General features: G+C 43.5%; 1 protein-coding gene across 1 annotated transcript; it reads left to right on the top strand.

Annotated features, from left to right (window-relative positions):
• Window positions 1–2253: 2253 nt before the first annotated feature.
• On the top strand, window positions 2254–18810 carry LOC133548278 (zinc finger protein 135-like). Its single transcript, XM_061893595.1, has 5 exons — window positions 2254–2733; window positions 6737–7549; window positions 7702–7730; window positions 9144–9384; window positions 16206–18810. Exons 1-5 carry the CDS (start codon window positions 2550–2552, stop codon window positions 17411–17413), a joined length of 2475 nt encoding a protein of 824 aa, XP_061749579.1. The 5' UTR covers window positions 2254–2549; the 3' UTR covers window positions 17414–18810.
• Window positions 18811–20563: the final 1753 nt, after the last annotated feature.

Genomic DNA, 20563 nt, shown 5'->3' with positions numbered 1-20563 from the left:
CCCCGAAAGGGAATAAGCGGTAGAAAATGGATGGATGGATGGATGGATTAGCCTGTGGAAAAAGTTAATGTTGATATTTACCTCAGAAGGCTGCAAATAGAAAAGAGGCATTACATTTTTTATTAAAATTGTATTTAATATGCCATTAATGTTTTTTCTTTTGTTTTTTGAAAGTTGATTTTGCACTATTAAGTTATATTAGCGTTGCTTGTTCCATATTCAGTGTTAAAGCAAACCAGTGCAGCAAACTGAGCAATAATTATTGATATTTTTTAAATTATTATCATAATTATTATAATTATTATTATTTGAAACTGGATTTTGCATGTCACTATAAATGTATATAAATCCATCCATCCATCCATTTTCTACCGCTTATTCCCTTTCGGGGTCACGGGGGGCGCTGGCGCCTATCTCAGCTACAATCGGGCGGAAGGCGGGGTACACCCTGGACAAGTCGCCACCTCATCTTACTTGTTCAATATTTAATGCAAAACTTGTTTCCATCCATCCATCCATTTTCTACCGCTTATTCCCTTTCGGGGTCACGGGGGGCGCTGGCGCCTATCTCAGCTACAATCGGGCGGAAGGCGGGGTACACCCTGGACAAGTCGCCACCTCATCTTACTTGTTCAATATTTAATGCAAAACTTGTTTCCATCCATCCATCCATTTTCTACCGCTTATTCCCTTTTGGGGTCGCGGGGGCGCTGGCGCCTATCTCAGCTACAATCGGGCGGAAGGCGGGGTACACCCTGGACAAGTCGCCACCTCATCTTACTTGTTCAATATTTAATGCAAAACTTGTTTCCATCCATCCATCCATTTCCTACCGCTTATTCCCTTTTGGGGTCGCGGGGGCGCTGGCGCCTATCTCAGCTACAATCGGGCGGAAGGCGGGGTACACCCTGGACAAGTCGCCACCTCATCTTACTTGTTCAATATTTAATGCAAAACTTGTTTCCATCCATCCATCCATTTTCTACCGCTTATTCCCTTTTGGGGTCGCGGGGGCGCTGGCGCCTATCTCAGCTACAATCGGGCGGAAGGCGGGGTACACCCTGGACAAGTCGCCACCTCATCTTACTTGTTCAATATTTAATGCAAAACTTGTTCGGGTCCCTATTAAAAGGTTCATTTGTTCAACTTTGGCCCGCAGCTTTATTCAGTTTTAAATGTTGGCCCACTCTGTATTTGAGTTTGACAGCCCTGGTTTAAGTCATAGCTGTAATGCAGGGGTGTCCAAAGTGCGGCCCGGGGGCCATTTGCAGCCCACAGGTCATTTTTTATCGGCCCCAAGGCACATTGTAAAAATACTATTGAAAAAAAAAAAAAAAAGTGTTATAAAAGAGCCAACAGGTGAAATGTAAAAAGAAAATGTTGCGATGTTGACTCTAATAACACAAAGCTGCCATGCAGGCTATTTCTTTCTTTAAAAATAATAATGAATCAAAATCAATGACATTATGAATTATTGACCCATTAAGGCTCCAATAACGTCACATTAAATATTCCACTTTGAGATATTCTTTGGGGAAAATGTTGCATATTTTGTGTTTGCTGTGTAAAAAAAGTAAGCTGTTTTTTCAAACTTGTTTTAAAAAGGGCCTAAAACAAACAAACAAAAAACATAAACAACCATAAAACTTATAATCTGAGGTTGATCTGGAGGTTACTGTCTTAAAAGTAAACAGTTAATACAATTTATAATTCATTTTTTTAACACTTTAATGAGTAGGACCCTTTTGGATCCCCAATAATTGTGTAATTTGTTTTTAAGTGTCATTGCTAAAAAAAAATAATAATAATGAATTAAAATCAATGTTATGAGTTATTGACCTTTTTAAGGCTCCAATTATTATATGATGTCAAATATTCCACTTGAAAATGTTATTGGGAAAAAATACTACATATGTTGTGTTTTTTCCATGAAAAAAAACGTGGTTTTCTTTGACAAAAAGAGCATCCAACTTAAATCTTTAAAATCATTACATTGACAGATATGTTGATCTGGAGATTTAAACTTTGAATAATAATAAAAATAAACCAATACTGAATAATGACATATTTTTTATATATTTTTTTACCAAAACCCTTTGGGGTCCCCGGGATCAAGCCTGAGTGGAGACCCAAATGTATATTTTTTGTATTGGTTTTTAAAATAAAAAAATATGAAAATGGAAAAGGTTAGGACACCCCTGCTGTAATGACACCCCTGCTGTAATGACACCTCCTCGCCTAAGGGGGCAGTGATGCAAGAATACACGACCTTTTTTTTTGTCCACCGGAAGCTGAAAGTAGCTTCGTGAGCAGAAGCTAGAAACAAAACATTGTCATGAAGTCATTTTTATTGCGTTTCTGACGGCTTTTCCTCCCAATTGTGTGCTTACTGCAGCTGAATAGAAGTAATAACATCATCGATTCGTTGTGGTCAGTTTTTTTTCGCAACGTCACTTCGACGCGTCCCATGCTAGCTTAGCTTGCTAGCTGCTAAACAAAAGCAAGCGGAAGTGATCGACAGGTCGCTAAAGTGTTGTGATTGTGTGAAAATGTGCAAAGTACAAATGCTGAGAGTGTTGGTGAAGCAGCGACTAACTGCTGCTGTGGAAGAAATATTTGTAGTGTTAGAAAGAACCATAGCAGAATACGAGGAGGAACTTTCTAGAAGAAAAGAGGAGAACGAGCGACAACGTCAACTACTGGACGCTCTTTTCAACAAACATCAACAAACAGGTGTGTTTACTTCTTGACTCTCAGGTGTTGACTAACTTATTTGATGATTGTTCACGCGTTGGCCAGGCCAGCGCCTGGTCACTGATGTAACTGATGCGTTTGGCCACAGGGGGGCGCCACAGACCACAATCAATGTCTGCATTGGCTGTCAATTTATACTTTCTTTAAACAGTCGATTAATTAGAATTAATCATGATTATTATATTATGTCTTTACACGAATGATGTTGTCAGAATATCAGCCAGTAACATTTTACCTGAATGTAAGTCATTTGTTTGCACAAATCAATCAATCAATCGCAAGTGTCTCAAAGGGCTGCACAAGCCACAAAGACATCCTCGGCTCGGATCCCACATCAGGGCAAGGAAAAACTCAATCTAATGGGATGACAATGAGAAACCTTGGAGGGGACGCAGAAGCTTACAAATAATAATAACAACAACAACAAAGCTCTAGCGGGCATTAATATAGAAATACAAAGAGGATTTGGGAGCGGCGGCGATGACCGAGAAGAACGCTGAATTGGAATATAATTACAACACTTTATGTACATATTTATATAATATTTACATATTTATATAATATGTAACAACAAGCTCCATTCACAGACAGAGTCCCATTGCTTTTATGAGCGGTCAAGCAAGTCAAAAGCCGGAAAAAAAAAAAGAAAAAAAAATGTTTTTATTTATTTATTTATCTTTTATTTTTTGGGTTTCCCACACATTCATTTATTTGTGGCGGCCCGCCACGACAGAATTATAGCCGCCACAAATAAATGAATGTGTGGGAAACCCTGATGTATGTATATACATATTTACAAACATAGATACAAGTATATATACATATATATATACATACATATATACATATATATATATATATATATATATATATATATATAATGATTGCATTACATCCGGAGATGCTTTCTTCTTCATTCACCTTAGGTGAATGGAGCCTTGGCCAGGAGAACTTGATATCTTCAGACGGTGTCCAGCGGTCATTGGGTGTTTCGACCCTGAACCGTAACACCCTACCGCTGGTGGGCCGGCAGTGGTGGCCAAGTCACTGCCTATCTCCTCCTCCTGGCTTCCAGCTCATCTCATCTCTCCTGCTCCATAACCAGCAAGAGGCTCTCTCCGCTGCCTCCCCCATCCTGCGAGCTGCTGTCTTTCTCTCCTTCCCCGTTATTCCCAAAGCTGTGAGCATTCTCCATACCGACTGGGCAGGGAATCCTCTGCAGCCGACCTCGACCGGGAACAGCCATGCCTGCCATCCTTTTCCCCTGCAGTCATTTAAAAGGTCCTGGTATTTAGCACTTTTCCTTTCAAAGGCTTGGTCGCAACCTTCTTCCCATGGGACTGTGAGTTCAATAAGAATTATCTTCTTTGCCTCTTCAGACCACAGCACCACATCCGGTCTCAGGGTTGTTTGTACAACCTGGGGGAACTGCAGCCTTCCTCCCAGGTCTACTTTCATATCCCAAGACCGTGCCATTTGCAGTAGGCTCTTCCTTGCTGTTGCTGTGGTTGGTGGCTTTTCTCCCTCCCTCACAAACTGGATGGATTTTGTTTTCCCTTGGGGTTGCTGTTTCTTGCATCTCTGCTGCTCCAAGGTGTTAGCCAGTGTCATGAGCACCTTGTCATGACGCCATCTGTATCTCCCTTGGGTGAGTGCTGTTTTACACCCTGACAGAATGTGTGCCATGGTACCCTTCTGCCCGCAAAGCTTGCATAGTGGATCCCCTCTCATGCCCCATCTGTGCAAGTTTGTTGGAGTCGGGAGTGTGTCATACACTGATCTCAGCAAGAAAGAGATGCGGAATGGTTCCAGCTTCCACAGATCTGCCCATGTGATCTTTCTCTTAGGGAGGTCCCATTTGGTCCAAGCTCCCTGGGACGCTAGTTCCACTGCTCTTGATATTCGACCTTCCTCTTCCAGGTTTCGTACTTCCTCCTGGACCATAGCTCTTCTTTTCCTGGGTTCTGCCTTACTCCATTGTTGGACATGGGAAGTTCCAAGACCCTGTCTCCCTGTGCACGGCATCCCTATGATGTCACGTAGCCTCAATATGCTCTCAACTTGTGCAACAGTTGTGTCAGCTGCCCACTTGCGTCCTGATCTTGTAGTGACGCCTGCGTGTCTGACTTGTTCGTCCTGGGTGTCTCTGTATGTCATTAAGACTCTGCACTTTGCTACCTTGAATTCCTCCACCACGGATGACAAGGGAAGCTGGAGCTGTCCTGATCTTATGTAGAGGCCTACTGATGTGAAGCTTGGAGGGATTCCCAGCCATTTTCTGAGGTTCTTGTTGATCTTTCTTTCCACTCCTTCTACGCGTGTCATAGGGATGTCATACACTGTCAACAGCCACATGAGTCTTGGTATATATGTATATACATATTTACAAACATAGATACAAGTATATATACATATATATATACATATATATATATATATATATATATATATATATATATATATATATATATATATATATGTATGTATGTATGTATATATATATACACACATTTATATATATACACCGGTATATACATTTTTATATATATATATATATATATATATATATATATATATATATACATATATACATACATACATATATATATATATATATGTATATATATATATATATATATATATATATATATATATATATATATATATATATATATATAAATGTATATACCGGTGTATATATATAAATGTGTGTATGTATATATACATACATACATATATATATATCTATGTATATATATATATAGATATAGATATATATATATATATATATATATATATACACACATACAAAAATTTCGGTTTGTTACGTACCTCGGTTCAGAGGTCAAGGTTCGGTTCATTTTTGGCACAGTAAGAAAACAACAAAATATACATTTTTTTGGTTATTTATTTAAAAAATTTGCTAAATCTTCCACCAAAAATATTTTTCTTAGTGGAATATTTGATGTGAAATAATGGGAACCTCGGATAGGTCAATAATTCTTAATAACATTGATTTTGATTCAATATTATGTTTTGAGCAATGACAGTTTGAGAGGAAGAAAAAACAGCTTTGTTTTATTAGTCAACGTTGCAACTTTTTCTAAATTACATTTAGTCTTTAAGCTTTTTTTATTTAACTTTTGTTTATGTTTAGAAAGTGCCGTGGGCCTTTAAAAATATTAGCTGTGTGCCGCAAATGGCCTCCGGGTCACACTTTTGACACCCCTGCTACAGATAATAAAAAATAAAATCTCATAAATCTATGGGTAAAAATCAGAGCCTGGCGACGCAGGCGCGTTTATCATAACTCTCTTGCTCTCTTTGTCTCTGCCCCTCCCTCACCAATGTTGCTGCGCACACAACTTTTTGTTTTGTTTTCAACCCCTTCTTTACCCTGAACGTACATTGAAAATACACGCAACCCTAACTTAAAATACCGGACATTTGTGGCATTTAAGAAACTCCACCCGGACAGCCCCGCCAAAGAGGACATATCCGTTGAAAAGAGGAGGTATGGTCAGTCTATCGTAACCCGGTCGCTGCTAGCATGCCGTGTGTTGTTTTGTTTTGATTGATTGAAACTTTTATTAGTAGATCGAACATTACAGTACATATTCCCTACAATTGACCACTAAATGGTAACACCCCAATAAGTTTTTCAACTTGTTTAAGTCGGGGTCCACGTAAATCAATTCATGGTGCCTCGGTGTGCATTATTTACTCAATGTGCGGTACACTACTTAATATGTCCGTGTGGAACTCGTTCTGTACACCGCCCGAACCAAACCGAAACCCCCGTACTGAAACGGTATACATACATATATATATATAAAGTATATATATATATATATATATATATATATATATATATATATATATATATATATATATATATATATATATATATATATATATATATATATATAAACAATCGTAGCTGAAGACCTGACTGAGCACGAGTTTGTCTTGTGCCCTGCAGACGTCACTGAGGACCATCTTCATCCTCAGCAGCAGGAGTGGAGCTCCAGGGTGGAGCAGGTGGAGGCACAGCCCCCCTACATTAAAGAGGATGAGCATCTTGAGGGACCGGAGGAGTTCCCGGTGATCGGTGTCACTGTGAAGAGTGAAGAAGATGAGGTCAAAGGTGAAAGGGAGGAGACGGGAGAGCCGGAGAGACCAAGCAGCAGCTCAACTCAACACATGACAAGAGAAGGTGATGGTGGAGACTTGGCTCCACTCTCAGATAGTGACGAGACGACATCTCACTCTGCTGACATGGCAGTACAACTATTTGTCTGCTCAGTCTGCGGTAAATCATTCCGTAATCAGGAGAATCTGAAAAGACACGCTAGAACCCACACCGGGGACAAAACCTACTCCTGTTCCTTCTGCCGCGCCATCTTCAGTGTCCGCTCGGGGTTGGTGCAACACCTGAGATCGCACACCGGCGAGCGACCTTTCCCCTGCGCCGTTTGCGGCGACAGCTTCTCTCACAGGGGACATCTGAGAAGGCACGAAAGGACGCACACCGGGGAGAAACCTTTCCCATGCTCCCTCTGTGGGCTACGGTTCTCCCGAAACACCCATTTAATGACTCACATGAGGACGCACACCGGCGAGAAACCCTTTTCCTGCTCGTTCTGCGGCAAGAGGTTCTCGCTGAAGGGGAATTTAACGTCGCACGAGAGAAGACACACCGGCGAGAAAGTGTTTAGTTGCAGCGTCTGTGATGAAAGGTTCTCTTACAAATACCAAGTGAGCAACCACAAGTGCCGTGGGAAACATTTGAGTGGCTTTATTTAACATTTCAGCTCTTCTAATCATGGACCACGGACAAAAGCCTAGTTTTAAGCTACACAAATATTGGCAAAACCAATCATTGAAATATTATATTATAAAATGTATTTACAAATAAACATTTCCATTTTTTTCCTGTTGCTACAGTCTTTGATGTCAAATGCAGCTTGGTGGAGGTTTGTGTTGGTGAAGATCCACATCCCGGATTTAGGATCGGGTCTTTTGGTTGTTTAAATACTAAATCATCCCTGGCATTTGGCATTTGTTATACTTTTTTTTTTTTTTTTTGCCATTGAACATTCTTTACCTGATTAAAACAATGTAAACTGAATGAAAGTTGCCAAGTTTTTACTTTCCACATGTCCTGTTTGGCTCAAGTTACATCTCAAATAAAGAATTTACTTCTTTTTTTATTAACCTAAAATGTATCTTTTTATCTTCTTTTAACTAGTTGTTTGCTTCTTTTAATATACTTATCGTCTTTCACCTAAATTGTACATTTTCTTATCTAAGTATTACTTAGTTTTAAATATTTTATTTTAACTTGAATTACTATTTACGTTAATTTTGTTTGTTTGTATATATTTATTTAAATTTAATATGAATAATGTACCTTCCCTTTTACATTATTTACCTTATTTTTATTAGGGACCGAATGTCCCTTTGGTCTCCTGGGGGAGTGGTGGTGGTGGGGGCGGGGGGAGGTGGTGGGGGGCACAAATGAGGTCCTCTCCAAGGTTCTCATAGTCATCATTGTCACTGGCGTCCCACTGGGTGTGAGTTTTTCCTTGCCCTTATGTGGGCCTACCGAGGATGTCGTAGTGGTAGTGGTTTGTGCAGCCCTTTGAGACATTTGTGATTTAGGACTATATAAATAAACATTGATTGATTGAAATTATGTTTTCTTGCTCAACGCCTGCCACCATATCTGCATCTTGGGGTTCGTCACAAATCCTGCCTGACAACAACAAGGAAAGAAAACCAGAGCAAATGCAGATAAAGTATTAAATATTAATAAATAATAATAAAAAAAAAATAATAAAAAAAGACAAAAAAGGGCTACCTAAATCACTTTAAATGTTTTTAACAAATATAGTAGTGGTTTGTGCAGTCCTTTGAGACACTAGTGATTTAGAGCTGTATAAATGAACATTGATTGATTGATTGATATGCATTTAAGGGCTTTTGTACTCTTAATCATTCTCCAAGATTTGATTGATAGTTGTAAATTATTAAGGCAATTGGAAAATGTAGGCCTTACTTTCATAAATCGACATTTATGTAGAAAAATCATCCATTCAACTTGTCATTATTGACCTTTTTTAACCAGCAAATATAGAGGTGAAACATGTAATGACACCTCCTCACCTAAGGGGGCAGTAGCGACATGGGTCTCGTCTGCCGGAAGTTGAAAGTAGCTGCGCAAAGAGAAGCTAGAAACAAAACGGTGTCATGAAGTCATTTTATTGCGTTTATTACCGCGTTTCTTCTTAGTCGAGTACGCACTACAGGCTTCTAACATATATAACACTCGTTCTACGCGGCCTGGTCGATTTGTCGCCACGTCACTTCGACGCTACTCATGCTAGCTTAGCTTGCTAGCTACCAACAAAGAGACAAAGCGGAAGTGTTGTGATTGTGTGAAAATGTGCAAAGTAGAAATGCTGAGAGTGTTGGTGAAGCAGCGACTAACTGCTGCTGTGGAAGAAATATTTGTAGTGTTAGAAAGAACCATAGCAGAATACGAGGAGGAACTTTCTAGAAGAAAAGAGGAGAACGAGCGACAACGTCAACTACTGGACGCTCTTTTCAATAAACGTCAACAAACAGGTTTGTTTACTTCTTTACATTTTCCCCTTTTCCAGTCTTATCGTAGAATGCTCGTTTTTATCGGGCAATTTACTTCATGGAACTATGAGAAAAATATATTGTAACCACCTGCTGATGTGATGTTGTGTTCTTGAGTGAGTGATATTCAGAATTCCTATTGTTGTGAACATAGCACGCCTGTGAGGTGATTGGCGAAGAAGGAGGAAGTGTTGTTGTTGCGGAAATGAGAAAAGAGGACAGACGTGCATGTGGAAGGAACAACTTTTATTGAGCAACCTGTCTAACACAGCTCCACTTATCTTGTTCCTTCCACATGCACGTCTATCCTCTTTTCTCATTTCCGCAACAATAACCTTCCTCCATCCATCCATCATCTTCCGCTTATCCGAGGTCGGGTCGCGGGGGCAACAGCCTAAGCAGGGAAGCCCAGACTTCCCTCTCCCCAGCCACTTCTCCAGCTCTTCCCGGGGGATCCCGAGGCGTTCCCAGGCCAGCCGGGAGACATAGTCTTCCCAACGTGTCCTGGGTCTTCCCCGTGGCCTCCTACCGGTTCCACGTGCCCTAAACACCTCCCTAGGGAGGCGTTCGGGTGGCATCCTGACCAGATGCCCGAACCACCTCATCTGGCTCCTCTCGATGTGAAGGAGCAGCGGCTTTACTTTGAGTTCCTCCCGGATGGCAGAGCTTCTCACCCTATCTCTAAGGGAGAGACCCAAACTCATTTGGGCCGCTTGTACCCGTGATCTTATCCTTTCGGTCATGACCCAAAGCTCATGACCATAGGTGAGGATGGGAACGTAGATTGACCAGTAAATTGAGAGCTTTGCCTTCCGGCTCAGCTCCTTCTTCACCACAAAGGATCGGTACAACGTCCGCATTACTGAAGACGCCGCACCGATCCGCCTGTCGATCTCACCATCCACTCTTCCCTCACTCGTGAACAAGACTCCTAGGTACTTGAACTCCTCCACTTGGGGCAGGGTCTCCTCCCCAACCCGGAGATGGCACTCCACCCTTTTCCGGGCGAGAACCATGGACTCGGACTTGGAGGTGCTGATTCTCATTCCGGTCGCTTCACACTCGGCTGCGAACCGATCCAGTGAGAGCTGAAGATCCCGGCCAGATGAAGCCATCAGGACCACATCATCTGCAAAAAGCAGAGACCTAATCCCGTGGCCACCAAACCGGAACCCCTCGACGCCTTGACTGCGCCTAAAAATTCTGTCCATAAAAGTTCTGAACAGAATGGGTGACAAAGGACAGCCTTGGCGGAGTCCAACCCTCACTGGAAACGTGTCCGACTTACTGCCGGCAATGCGGACCAAGCTCTGACACTGATCATACAGGAAGTGGACCGCCACAATAAGACAGTCCGATAGCCCATACTCTCTGAGCACTCCCCACAGGACTTCCCGAGGGACACGGTCAAATGCCTCCTCCAAGTCCACAAAGCACATGTAGACTGGTTGGGCAAACACCCATGCACCCTCAAGAACCCTGCCGAGAGTATAGAGCTGGTCCACAGTTCCACGACCAGGACGAAAACCACACTGTTTCTCCTGAATCCGAGGATCGACTATCCGGCGTAGCCTCCTCTCCAGTACACCTGAATAAACCTTACCGGGAAGGCTGAGGAGTGTGATCTCTAGTTGGAACACACCCTCCGGTCCCCCTTCTTAAAGAGAGGGACCACCACCCCGGTCTGCCAATCCAGAGGTACCGCCCCCGATGTCCACGCGATGCTGCAGAGTCTTGTCAACCAAGACAGCCCCACAGCATCCAGAGCCTTAAGGAACTCCGGGCGGATCTCGTCCACCCCCGGGGCCTTGCCGCCGAGGAGCCTCTTAACTACCTCAGCGACCTCAGCCCCAGAAATAGGAGAGTCCACCACAGATTCCCCAGGCACCGCTTCCTCAAAGAAAGACGTGTTGGTGGGATTGAGGAGGTCTTCGAAGTATTCCCTCCACCGATCCACAACATCCGCAGTTGAAGTCAGCAGAACACCATCCGCACCATACACGGTGTTGATAGTGCACTGCTTCCCCTTCCTGAGGTGGCGGACGGTGGTCCAGAATCGCTTCGAAGCCGTCCGGAAGTCGTTTTCCATGGCTTCCCCGAACTCTTCTCATGTCCGAGTTTTTGCCTCCGCGACCGATAAAGCTGCACACCGCTTGGCCTGTCGGTACCCGTCCACTGCCTCCGGAGTCCTATGAGCCAAAAGGACCCGATAGGACTCCTTCTTCAGCTTGACGGCATCCCTCACTGCTGGTGTCCACCAACGGGTTCTGGGATTGCCGCCACGACAGGCACCAACAACCTTGCGGCCACAGCTCCGATCTGCCGCCTCGACAAAAGAGGTTCGGAACATGGTCCACTCGGACTCAATGTCCAGCACCTCCCTCGTGACATGTTCAAAGTTCTCCCGGAGGTGTGAATTGAAACTTTGTCTGACAGGAGACTCTGCCAGACGTTCCCAGCAGACCCTCACAATGCGCTTGGGCCTGCCAGGTCTGTCCGGCATCCTCCCCCACCATCGCAGCCAACACACCACCAGGTGGTGATCGGTAGAAAGCTCCGCCCCTCTCTTCACCCGAGTGTCCAAAACATGAGGCCGCAAATCCGATGACGCAACTACAAAGTCGATCATGGAACTGCGGCCTAGGGTGTCCTGGTGCCAAGTGCACATATGGACACCCTTATGTTTGAACATGGTGTTTGTTATGGACAATCCGTGACGAGCACAAAAGTCCAATAACAAAACACCACTCGGGTTCAGATCCGGGCGACCATTCTTCCCAATCACGCCTCTCCAGGTTTCACTGTCGTTGCCAACGTGAGCGTTGAAGTCTCCCAGTAGGACAAGGGAATCACCCGGGGGAGCACTTTCCAGTACTCCCTCGAGTGTACCCAAAAAGGGTGGGTACTCTGAACTGCTGTTTGGTGCATAAGCACAAACAACAGTCAGGACCCGTCCCCCCACCCGAAGGCGAAGGGAAGCTACCCTCTCGTCCACTGGGTTGAACTCAAACGTACAGGCTTTGAGCCGGGGGGCAACCAGAATTGCCACCCCAGCCCGTCGCCTCTCACTGCCGGCAACGCCAGAGTGGAAGAGGGTCCAGTCCCTCTCGAGAGAACTGGTTCCAGAGCCCTTGCTGTGCGTCGAGGTGAGTCCGACTATATCCAGCCGGAACTTCTCTACCTCGCGCACTAGCTCAGGCTCCTTCCCCCCCCAGTGAGGTGACGTTCCACGTCCCAAGAGCTAGCTTCTGTAGCCGAGGATCGGACCGCCAAGTGCCCTGCCTTCGGCTGCCGCCCAGCTCACAATGCACCCGACCTCTATGGCCCCTCCTATGAGTGGTGAGCCCAATGGAGGGATGACCCACGTTGCCTCTTCGGGCTGTGCCCGGCCGGGCCCCATGGGAACAGGCCCGGCCACCAGGCGCTCGCCATCGTGCCCCAACTCCGGGCCTGGCTCCAGAGCGGGGCCCCGGTGACCCGCGTCCGGGCGAGGGAAATCTGAGTTAATTTTGTTGTAATTCCATAGAAGTCTTTGAGCTGCTCTTTGTCTGATCACTCACCTAGGACCTGTTTGTCTTGGGAGACCCTACCAGGGGGCATGAAGGCCCCCAGACAACATAGCTCCTAGGATCATTGGGACACGCAAACTCCTCTACCACGGTAAGGTAGCAGCTCAGAGAGGAGGATAACCTTCCTCCTTCTTCGCCAATCACCTTACAGGCGTGCTATGTTCACAACAATAGGAATTCTGAATATCACTCACTCAAGAACACAACATCAACATCAGCAGGTCGTTACAGTATAATAGACTTTGACTTCCTTTTTATTGTCATTCAATTTGAACTTTACAGTACATATAAAATACTGGCCAACATATATATATATATATATATATATATATATATATATATATGGGGATAGGTTGATTGGCAACACTAAATGGTCCCTAGTGTGTGAATGTGAGTATGAATGTTGTCTGTCTATCAGGGTGTACACCGCCTTCCGCCCGAATGGGAAAAGCGCTAGAAAAAGGATGAATGGACTTCTTCCCTGTTGTAAAAAGAGTGGTGGTCAACGGAGCTAAGATTCACTGGTGGTCAAAAGTGTACATAGACTTGTAAAGAACATCATGTCATGGCTGTCTTCACTTTCCAATCATTTTTACAAGTCATATTTTTTGTGATGTTGTGATTGGAGCACATACCGTGTTTTTCTGACTCTAAGTCATAGTTTTTTTCATAGTTTGGCCGGGGGTGCGACTTATATTCAGGATCAACTTATGTGTGAAATTATTAACACATTTCCGTAAAATATCAAATAATATTATTTATCTCATTGACGTAAGAGACTAGATGTATGAGATTTCATGGGATTTATGGATTAGGAGTGAGAGATAGTTTGGTAAAGGTATTGCATGTTCTATATGTTCTAGTTATTTGAATGACTCTTACCATAATATGTTAGCTTAACATAGCAGTTGCTTATTTATGCCTCATATAACCTACACGTATTCAGCCTGTTCTTCACTATTCTTTATTTATTTGAAATTGCCTCTCAAATGTCTATTCTTGCTGTTGGGTTTTATCAAATACATTTCCCCCAAAAATGCGACTTATACTCCAGTGCGACTTATATATGTTTTTTCCCTTCTTTATTATGCGTTTTCGGCAGGTGTGACTTATACTCCGAAGCGACTTATGTATACTCCAAAAAATACTGTACTTGTTGCTCACAAAAAACATTCATGAAGTTTGCTTCTTTTATGAATTTATTATGGCTCTACTTGAAATGTGAGCAAATGTGCTGGGTCAAAAGTATACGTACAGCAATGTTCATATTTGCTTACATGTCCCTTGGCAAGTTTCCCTGCAATAAGGCACAACATTGCTGCAGTTCAGCTAAATGTGTTGCTTTTCTGACATGGACTTGTTTCTTCAGCATTGCCCACACCTTAAAGTCCGGACAAACAGTTCCATTTTTGTTTCGTCTGACATCACAAGGACAAAGATAAGACCTTCTGGAGGATAGTTCTGTGGTCAGATGAAACAAAAATGGAGCTGTTTGGCCCCAATACCCAGCAGTATGTTTGGAGGAGAAAAGGTGAGGCCTTTAATCCCAGGAACACCACTCCTACCGTCAAGCGTGGTGGTGGTAGTATAGTGGTAGTTTTCTTTGGTAAAATATTGCACTTTTCTGCGATTTTTGATTACCTCTTGAGGAACTCTTCAATCAATCAATCAATGTTTACTTATATAGCCCTAAATCACTAGTGTCTCAAAGGGCTGCACAAACCACTACGACATCCTCGGGCAAGGAAAACTCACACCCAGTGGGACATCGGTGACAATAATGACCCAGTGGGACGTCGGTGACAATGATGACTATGAGAGCATGATACTGTGATACTGATGATACTGATGACTATGAGAACATATGAGAACATGATACTGTGAAAGATCAATCCATAATGGATCCAACACAGTCGCGAGAGTCCAGTCCAAAGCGGATCCAACACAGCAGCGAGAGTCCCGTTCACAGCGGAGCCAGCAGGAAACCATCCCAAGCGGAGGCTGATCAGCAGCGCAGAGATGTCCCCAGCCGATACACAGGCGAGCAGTACATGGCCACCGGATCGGACCGGACTCCCTCCACAAAGGAGAGTGGGACATAGAAGAAAAAGAAAAGAAACGGCAGATCAACTGGTCTAAAAAGGGAGTCTATTTAAAGGCTAGAGTATACAAATGAGTTTTAAGGTGAGACTTAAATGCTTCTACTGAGGTAGCATCTCGAACTGTTACCGGGAGGGCATTCCAGAGTACTGGAGCCCGAAATGAAAAAGCTCTACAGCCCGCAGACTTTTTTTGGGCTTTGGGGATCACTAATAAGCCGGAGTCCTTTGAACGCAGATTTCTTGCCGGGACATATGGTACAATACAATCGGCAAGATAGGATGGAGCTAGACTCTTGTCATGATCTGTGGTCTAGATCAGGTTGTTTGTTATTTTCTGTTAGTTTTGGACTCTTTTAGTTCTTGTTTACGCTCCCTTGTTTAGTTCCTATGACGACCCATTAGTTTCACCTGCCTCATGTAAAAAACGCACCTGCTCTAATCAAAGAGACTTTTATTAAAGCCTGTTTTGCCAGTTAGTCGTCCTGGCGACATTGCTCCTTTCATGGTTAGTTCATGCTGCTCCTTTTCATGCCACAGTAAGTCTTGTTTGTTCCAAGCCATAGTTTATGTTCTTTGTTTCATGCCACAGTTTTGTGTTTTTTCCACACCGTAGTTTGTTTGTTCCTATTTTGATAGTGAATAATAAAAAAATGTTCCTACCTTCACGCCTGGTACGGAGTAGTCCGTTTGCATCCTGGGAGAACAGACCCACTGCATTTTTTCAATGCAGAAAATGTGCCTTGGCTCAAAAAAAGGTCAAAAAACACTGCTTTAGACATGCTGCTAGACTTTGTTTGGCAGTGTTTTAAAAAATATATATTAAAAAGTCTGATGGCATGTTTTGTACCTCAGTTTATTTGTTACTCGCAAAGATACCACCGAGCATTGATTTATAAAAAATAAAAACAATTCATTCAACTATGTTATTTCTGAGTAAACATGGCAAATGACACTTAATAGTGTGATGTAATGTGACTAACAGCCACACAAGCAATGGAAGAATGTTCATTTAATGGTAAGACGGTGTGGTGTGTCATGGTTAAAAGGTCCTACTGCAAGATAGTTTGAATATTTGGAGCCACAATAACTTGACCTTTTCTGAAGCATGTGTCGGTCTTTGTGTGTCTTGCAGTCAGTGAAGAAAATCTTCCTCCTGAGCGGCAGGAGTGGAGCTCCTGGGTGGAGCTGGAGGAGCCACAGCCCCCCCACTTCAAAGAGGAGCAAGAGGAGGACAGCATCGGTCTGGATGGAGAGCATCTTGGAGGACTGGAGCAATTGCCGGTGATCCGTGTTGTCGTGAAGAGTGAGGATGATGAGGTCAAAGGTGAAAGTGAGGCGGAGCCTCCAAGCAGCAGCTCAAGTCAACACATGGCAAGAGAAGGTGATGGCGGAGGATCACAAGCAGACTTGGCTCCACTGTCAGATTGTGACGATACGACGTCACACCCTGCTGACACTGATGAGGAAGACTCTAAAGCTGCTCAGACGTGTCACACTGACAACATTCCCTTGAAATGCTCTCAGTGTGACAAAACCTTTGGCGACAAGTCGTCTTTGACTAGACACATGAGGATCCACTCGGGGGAAAAACCATTTGCTTGCGCAGTTTGTAGCAAAAGCTTCAAACTGAAGGACACTTTGATCAGGCACACAAGGATACACACCGGTGAAAAACCATTTGGCTGCTCAGTTTGCGGCAAAAGATTCTCTGTAAGGGGAAATTTTATAACGCACACCAGAACGCACACGGGAGAAAAACCATACGCGTGCTCATTCTGCAACACGGGTTTCCGTGCTCGTCCGGCGTTGGTCAAGCATTTGAGAACGCACACCGGGGAGAAACCGTTCATCTGTGCAGTTTGCGGTGAAAGATTCTCTCAGAAGGAGACACTAAATAGACATTCAAGAACCCACTCTGGGGAGAAACCTTTTACCTGCTTAATATGCGGTAAAACCTTCTCCATAAAAGGACAACTGATAGCACACACTAGAACACACACAGGAGAGAAACCTTTCACCTGCACATTTTGCGGCAAGACCTTCTCTCTCAAGGGAAATTTAATACGACACACAAGAACGCACACGGGAGAGAAGCCCTTTTCCTGCTCAGTCTGCAACAAAAGTTTTACCGATGGCTCGGGATTGATTATTCACAGGAGAACGCACACGGGAGAAAAACCTTTTCCCTGCTCGGTCTGCGGTCAAAGGTTTGCCATCAAAGGGCACTTGATAACACACACAAGAACACACACGGGGGAAAAGCCGTTTTCATGCTTGGTGTGCAACACAGATTTTAGTTCTCATTCAGGACTGGCCCAACACATGAACAAACACAGCTGAGAGGACTGAAGGGCAATTATCAGCACCTCGTACACACACTATCACCCCTGCTTTAAAGGCCTACTGAAATTATATGATCTTATTTAAACGGGGATAGCAGCTCCATTCTATGTGTCATACTTCATCATTTCGCGATATTGCCATATTTTTGCTGAAAGGATTTAGTAGAGAACATCCACGATAAAGTTTTCAACTTTTAGTTGCTAATAAAAAAGCTTTGCCTGTACCGGAAGTAGCAGACGATGTGCGCGTGACGTCACGAGTAGTGGGGCTCCTCACATCTGAACATTGTTTACAATCATGGCCACCAGCAGCGAGAGCGATTCGGACCGAGAAAGCGACAATTTCACCATTAATTTGAGCGAGGATGAAAGATTTGTGGATGAGGAAAGTGAAAGTGAAGGACTAGAAAAAAATAAAAGAAAATAAAAGACGAGGGCAGTGGGAGCGATTCAGATGTTATTAGACACATTTACTAGGATCATTCTGGAAAATCCCTTATCTGCTTATTGTGTTACTAATGTTTTAGTGAGATTATATGGTCGTACCTGTATAATCTGAAAGTCGGAGGGGTGTGGCCACAGGTGTGGTGACCGCCAGTGTCTCTGAGGGGAGCCACGTTTCTCGACAAGGCGAAGGCAGCCGGTGGGGCCGGGCTGAGATTATTTTTAGTCACTGCTGTTGTGTCCTTGGGCAAGACACTTTACCCACCTGCTTCCAGTGCCACCCACACTGGTTTGAATGTAACTTAGATATTGGGTTTCACTATGTAAAGCGCTTTGAGTCACTTGAGAAAAAGCGCTATATAAATATAATTCACTTCACTTCCCTCCTCCACGGTGGAAGCATCCGACGGTCGCGGGCGACCGGTGGTAGGAGGCACGACGAAAGTTCTCCGCTCATGTCTACGGTACGAGCCGACTTATTACCACCATTTTCTCACCGAAACCTGCCGTTTTACATGTGGTAGGGAACAATGTTCGCTTGACAGCTCTGTTCCATAGTAAAGCTTCACCGTCATCTTTCGGGAATGTAAACAAGGAAACACCGGCTGTGTTTGTGTTGCTAAAGGCGGCCGCAATACACAGCTTCCCACCTACAGCTTTCTTCTTTGACGTCTCCATTATTAATTGAGTAAACTGCAAAAGATTCAGCAACACAGATGTCCAGAATACTGTGTAATTATGCGATGAAAAGAGACAACTTATAGCTGTGAACGGTGCTGGAACAAAATGTCCTCTACAATGCAGCAGGATACTTCCGCGCGATATTTTAAATTGCAATAACAAAATAAACCTGTGGATTTTACAGTGAATAATTGTCAACTCAGTCATTAGAATTTTATTGTTAAGTATACACTGTTTTTAATCAATAAAAGTTTATTTATATGGTCCTAACTCATGACTGTCTCAAAGGGCTGCACGAGCCACAATCTCATGCTCGGCTCAGATTCCACATCAGGGCAAGGAAAAACTCAACCCAATGGGATCACAATGAGAAACTTTGGAGGGGACCGCAGATGTGGGGATCCCCTCCCTGGGCGACCGGTGCAATGGACGTCGAGTGGATCTAGTTAACAATGTGAGAGTCCAGTCCATAGTGGATCTAGTTAACAAAGTGAGAGTCCAGTCCATAGTGGATCTAACATAATAGTGTGAGAGTCCAGTCCATAGTGGATCTAACATAATAGTGAGAGTCCAGTCCATGGTGGATCTAATATAATAGTGTGAGAGTCCAGTCCATAGTGGATCTAACATAATAGTGTGAGAGTCCAGTCCATAGTGGATCTAACATAATAGTGTGAGAGTCCAGTCCATAGTGGATCTAACATAATAGTGAGAGTCCAGTCCATAGTGGATCTAACATAATAGTGAGAGTCCAGTCCATAGTGGATCTAACATAATAGTGAGAGTCCAGTCCATAGTGGATCTAACATAATAGTGTGAGAGTCCAGTCCATAGTGGATCTAACATAATAGTGTGAGAGTCCAGTCCATAGTGGATCTAACATAATAGTGAGAGTCTAGTCCATAGTGGATCTAACATAATAGTGTGAGAGTCCAGTCCATAGTGGATCTATTTAACAAAGTGAGAGTCCAGTCCATAGTGGATCTAACATAATAGTGTGAGAGTCCAGTCCATAGTGGATCTAACATAATAGTGAGAGTCCAGTCCATGGTGGATCTAATATAATAGTGTGAGAGTCCAGTCCATAGTGGATCTAACATAATAGTGTGAGAGTCCAGTCCATAGTGGATCTAACATAATAGTGTGAGAGTCCAGTCCATAGTGGATCTAACATAATAGTGAGAGTCCAGTCCATAGTGGATCTAACATAATAGTGAGAGTCCAGTCCATAGTGGATCTAACATAATAGTGTGAGAGTCCAGTCCATAGTGGATCTAACATAATAGTGTGAGAGTCCAGTCCATAGTGGATCTAACATAATAGTGAGAGTCCAGTCCATAGTGGATCTAACATAATAGTGTGAGAGTCCAGTCTATAGTGGATCTAACATAATAATGTGAGAGTCCAGTCCATTGTGGATCTAACATAATAGTGTGAGAGTCCAGTCCATAGTGGATCTAACATAATAGTGTGAGAGTCCAGTCCATAGTGGATCTAACATAATAGTGTGAGAGTCCAGTCCATAGTGGATCTAACATAATAGTGTGAGAGTCCAGTCCATAGTGGATCTAACATAATAGTGTGAGAGTCCAGTCCATAGTGGATCTAACATAATAGTGTGAGAGTCCAGTCCATAGTGGATCTAACATAATAGTGAGAGTCCAGTCCATAGTGGATCTAACATAATAGTGAGAGTCCAGTCCATAGTGGATCTAACATAATGGTGAGAGTCCAGTCCACAGTGGATCTAACATAATAGTGGGAGTCCAGTCCATAGTGGATCTAACATAATAGTGTGAGAGTCCAGTCCATAGTGGATCTAACATAATAGTGTGAGAGTCCAGTCCATAGTGGATCTAACATAATAGTGTGAGAGTCCAGTCTATAGTGGATCTAACATAATAGTGTGAGAGTCCAGTCCATAGTGGATCTAACATAATAGTGTGAGAGTCCAGTCCATAGTGGATCTAACATAATAGTGTGAGAGTCCAGCCCATAGTGGATCTAACATAATAGTGTGAGA

The sequence above is a fragment of the Nerophis ophidion genome, linkage group LG02 (assembly GCF_033978795.1).
Source record: "Nerophis ophidion isolate RoL-2023_Sa linkage group LG02, RoL_Noph_v1.0, whole genome shotgun sequence".
Lineage (NCBI taxonomy): Eukaryota > Metazoa > Chordata > Actinopteri > Syngnathiformes > Syngnathidae > Nerophis > Nerophis ophidion.
This window is presented reverse-complemented; position numbering and strand designations above follow the sequence as displayed.

Bases quoted from the DNA above. Each gene is read 5' to 3' on its own strand.
- LOC133548278 (XM_061893595.1), top strand. From the start codon at position 2,550: ATGTGCAAAGTACAAATGCTGAGAGTGTTGGTGAAGCAGCGACTAACT. The intron at 2,734-6,736 runs GTGTGTTTACTT...TGTGCCCTGCAG, and splicing joins CAACAAACATCAACAAACAG to ACGTCACTGAGGACCATCTT. The intron at 7,550-7,701 runs GCTTTATTTAAC...CTGTTGCTACAG, and splicing joins CCGTGGGAAACATTTGAGTG to TCTTTGATGTCAAATGCAGC.